General features: G+C 44.8%; 2 protein-coding genes across 4 annotated transcripts in view; both read left to right on the plus strand.

Annotated features, from left to right (window-relative positions):
- The window catches only part of LOC102204970 (transcription factor Spi-B-like), a 5,180-nt gene extending 4,094 nt beyond the window's left edge, over positions 1 to 1,086 (plus strand). For all 3 annotated transcript variants that reach the window (XM_005732505.1, XM_005732506.1, XM_013910669.1), the window contains 2 exons: positions 67 to 214; positions 419 to 1,086. In XM_005732505.1, the coding sequence (XP_005732562.1) occupies positions 67 to 214; positions 419 to 726 (456 nt within the window). In that variant the 3' untranslated portion in view covers positions 727 to 1,086. The remainder of the gene's footprint in view (positions 1 to 66; positions 215 to 418) is intronic.
- A 79-nt stretch (positions 1,087 to 1,165) lies between these two features.
- Positions 1,166 to 3,530, plus strand: LOC102205429 (adenosine receptor A3). Its single transcript, XM_005732507.2, has 3 exons — positions 1,166 to 2,667; positions 2,757 to 3,220; positions 3,345 to 3,530. The coding sequence occupies exons 1-3, from the start codon at positions 2,168 to 2,170 to the stop codon at positions 3,515 to 3,517; spliced, it is 1,137 nt and encodes a 378-aa protein (XP_005732564.1). The 5' UTR covers positions 1,166 to 2,167; the 3' UTR covers positions 3,518 to 3,530.
- The last annotated feature ends 236 nt before the right edge of the window (positions 3,531 to 3,766 follow it).

Below are 3,766 nucleotides of genomic sequence, written 5' to 3' on the forward strand. Positions count from 1 at the left end.
TGTGTGTGTGTGTGTGTGTGTGTGTGTGTGTGTGTGTGTGTGTGTGTGTGTGTGTGTTCACCACAGGGACACATAGCATATTCCGATGAGGCATCTGGATACATTGACTCAGATTCCCAGTCCAGTAGCTCCCAGTACCAGGATTCGCCGTCACCATCCTCTGACACGGGGAGCAGGAAGGACAGAGGTGCCCTGCCTCTTGCACCACTGTCAGGTAGAGTGGCACACACACACACACACACACACACACACACACACACACATAGACAGAACCACATTTGAACATGTGTGTAAGAACTAAAACTCTCAACTGCCTACAAATACCAAACGTCTCCCACACAGCATTCTGTTTTCATGCACGCACATATGAGACAGTGTTACCTCATATTTGTATTTACATCCCCTTTTTCCTCCTAAGGAAAGAGGAAGGAGCGGCTGTTCCAGTTCCTGTTTGAGATGCTTCAGACGCCATCGATGCGTAGCTGCATCTGGTGGGTCCAGTCCTCCTCTGGCACATTTCAGTTCTCTTCCCAAAACAAGGAGAGCCTGGCCCAGCTGTGGGGTCGGCGAAAGGGGAATCGCAAGCCCATGACGTACCAGAAGATGGCACGGGCTCTAAGGAACTACTCTCGCACAGGCGAGATTCACAAAGTTAAACGGAAGCTCACTTACCGCTTTGATGAGAAGACGCTAAAATGTCTACAGGGAGACTCAAATACAAAGTAGAAACAATGAGTCTATATTAGCATAGAAATAGAATAAGGACAAAGGATGTCAAGGGAAATCACTTTGGGTGTCCCATGAATCTCGTGTCTGCTTATTATAGTTCTGTGGCATTTTGAATAACAAATGAATACTGAGTATTTGAAAGCCAGAAGCGGATGCACCGTAGCTCAGAGTCAGTTATACATACAGACCCACATTGTATTCAGTGTGAGGGGAAGAACTGTAAATGCAAACTTCAGGTACAGGCTAGGTGGGAGAGGTGATCTGGCTTTTATCATGTAAATCGAAAAGGTTATTGTAGAACATCTACTTTATAAGTAGAACTTAAATCCTTCAAATAAAAGTAGCATATTTCTCTTCTTTGTGTGTGATTCTGTATCGCAGATGTTTAGCAGATACAGTTTACAATCATCTTCTTCATTTTGGTTAAGAAAACACGATCTGTTTGTGTCAAAAATGTCTTTTTTATGATAAAATAAATCTGCACATATTTTCAGAACATCTGACTATATGCTTGTGTGTGTGTGTAAAATGCTAAAGATAACCCGCACAGTGCATGTGGCTCAAATAAACACAGACATGGACGGACAGACCTGCACCCACAGCCAAAATTGTATGCAAAGTGAGCATGCAGGGAAAAACCGCCTCTAAAAACAGACGTGTTAATCAGTAACATCTAAAGAGTCTGCACACACAGACGCGAGCACACACAGATACACACCCTAACTTTGATGAGAAGTAGACTTTTTCTCTATAAAGCTGCCAAACTGAGTGTCAATCCCAAGTTAAATAAACAATAGTACCTATTGTACTATTGTACTAGTACTTGATTTATAGAACACACTCACAGGTTTTGTTCCAGTAGTTTCTTCGTGCCACATTTGCAATGTCAGGTAGTAAAAGTGACTCATTGGTGTATCATGTATTGTATTTCTGTATGATTTTGACCTGTTTCGATACTTTCATTCCAAAAGAAAGACAGAAAAGAAATTCTACCTTTTCCTGAAATCCACGTTTCCTTTACTGCGGTTACCAAGTACCTCGTGGCTTAAAATGTAACAGTCAAAACTGAGTTCATAGATCTTTCTCTCCACTAGTAAAGACTAGTGATTTTTATCCTTAAGCTGTAAGGCTCAGAGTAAAATGCAACTGTAATAGAAATTCAGTCAGGTAATAAACATAACCATTATGTGTCATTAAAAACCTTTGTCTTTATGGGACTTTTGTTTGCATGAAAGCTTTCGCTTTTGATTCATTCGATACGTGTTGCTGAGGACACATCTCTACTTGGACTTGTCGTAACAGAACTTTTAAATGTCATCTTGCTGCAACTCCAACTTTCTTTCACCCCCTACAGCACGAAACACACCCCTTTTGTGGAAAAGCCACATTTACATTATTGGGAGTAGGGAAAGGCTCTTCACTTACTGATGAAATACAGATGGCGTCTCCATGGAGTGCATGCCTGTTGTTCGTGCACGTACAAGCGCATGCATGTTCGCATATAAAAAGTGACAAACCATCGAATGTGTTGGATGTTACTCAGCTGCCTTCGAGGAAACTCGTTCTGTCATTCGTAGCAGCTTCTGGTTGTCTTGCTCTAATGGCTGAATGGAGCTGGGTGGCCTACACAGTACTGGAAGTGCTTATTGCTGCAGCATGTTGCTTTGGTAACGTGTTGGTGATGTGTGCTGTGTGTTTCGGTATCCGGGATTCCCTTCGGGAACCAACATTCTGCTTCCTCGTGTCCTTGGCAGTGGCTGACTTCCTTGTGGGTGTGGCCGCTGTGCCCCTTGCAGTATTATTGGATGGCTGGGTGAGTCTAATCCCTGAGTTGTGCCTGCTTCTCAGCTGTGTTGTGCTGGTGTTGACGCAGGCATCTGTGCTGTCACTGCTAGCAATTGCTGTGGACCGATACCTGCGGTTGCACACACCACTCAGGTGAGGTGAACTCTGGGTCTCCTGTTTTGTGAGTGAACACTGTGATATTTTCAGGTTTTCCCTTTTATTGTGCTTCATCCCTCTTTCAGATACAAAGCCTTGGCCACACAAAGGCACACATGGATCGGCGTGTCTGTTTGCTGGATGCTTTCATGTCTCCTTGGCTTCACTCCTCTATTCGGCTGGCACAATTACTCCTCCCCAGCATCTGATTCCACCAACACATCTTCCACTTCTTTCATCCGTCCGCCGTGCACTTTCCTCTCAGTTATCTCCCTCCCTTTCATGGTCTACTTCAACTTTCTCGGATGTGTCATGGCACCCCTGCTGGTCATGACCCTCCTCTACACTCGAATCTTTTGGAGCCTACAGGGACGTCTAAAGGACAGCTGCCCTCAGTCCCGGGCCTCTCTGCTCAGGGAGAAGAGGCTGGCCTGCTCCCTGGCTCTCGTCCTCATCTTGTTTGCTGGCTGCTGGATTCCTCTCCACCTGATGAACTGTCTGCTGTTGTTTCAAGGCCCTCAGGCTGTCACACAGGGAACGCTCTATACAGGCAGGTGACAGTACTTTTTCTAGCCCTTACGCAGTTTGCAACTGGTTGTTAAATATTCGAGAGCATGTGACTCATTAACACCACTTGCTGTGAAATGTAACACTAGCCAATCCAAATGTTCCAGGTATTCTCCTGTCTCACGCCAACTCAGCAGTCAACCCTGTGATCTATGCCTGTCGCATTCCAAAGATCCAGCAGGCCTACGGTCAATTATGGAGGCGCTTCCTTGCGTGGTTAAACTGCTGCCATCGGGAAAAAGCAGGTTCGCAGATCATTAACATGCAGCTGAGCCATTAACATGCACATCTGGATAAAGATGGAACAGCAGTCTCCAATAAGGGGCCTTTTGGACTTTGTCAGGAAGTTTGTATCTGCTCATTGAGTCTGTGTTCAACCATCATGTAAAGCTTTATTAAAGCGAATCGCATAGACTGGGGAAAGAAGCCAGTTGAGTGTAATTTCCATTTATGGATATTTGTGCAAACGTTATTCTACAGATAGCAATTTCCTGTGTCTCCACTAGAGGGCGGCACACACTAACCATCG

This window comes from Pundamilia nyererei, unplaced genomic scaffold, assembly GCF_000239375.1.
Source record: "Pundamilia nyererei isolate P.nyererei 1_Seehausen unplaced genomic scaffold, PunNye1.0 scaffold00047, whole genome shotgun sequence".
NCBI classification, from domain to species: Eukaryota; Metazoa; Chordata; class Actinopteri; order Cichliformes; family Cichlidae; genus Pundamilia; species Pundamilia nyererei.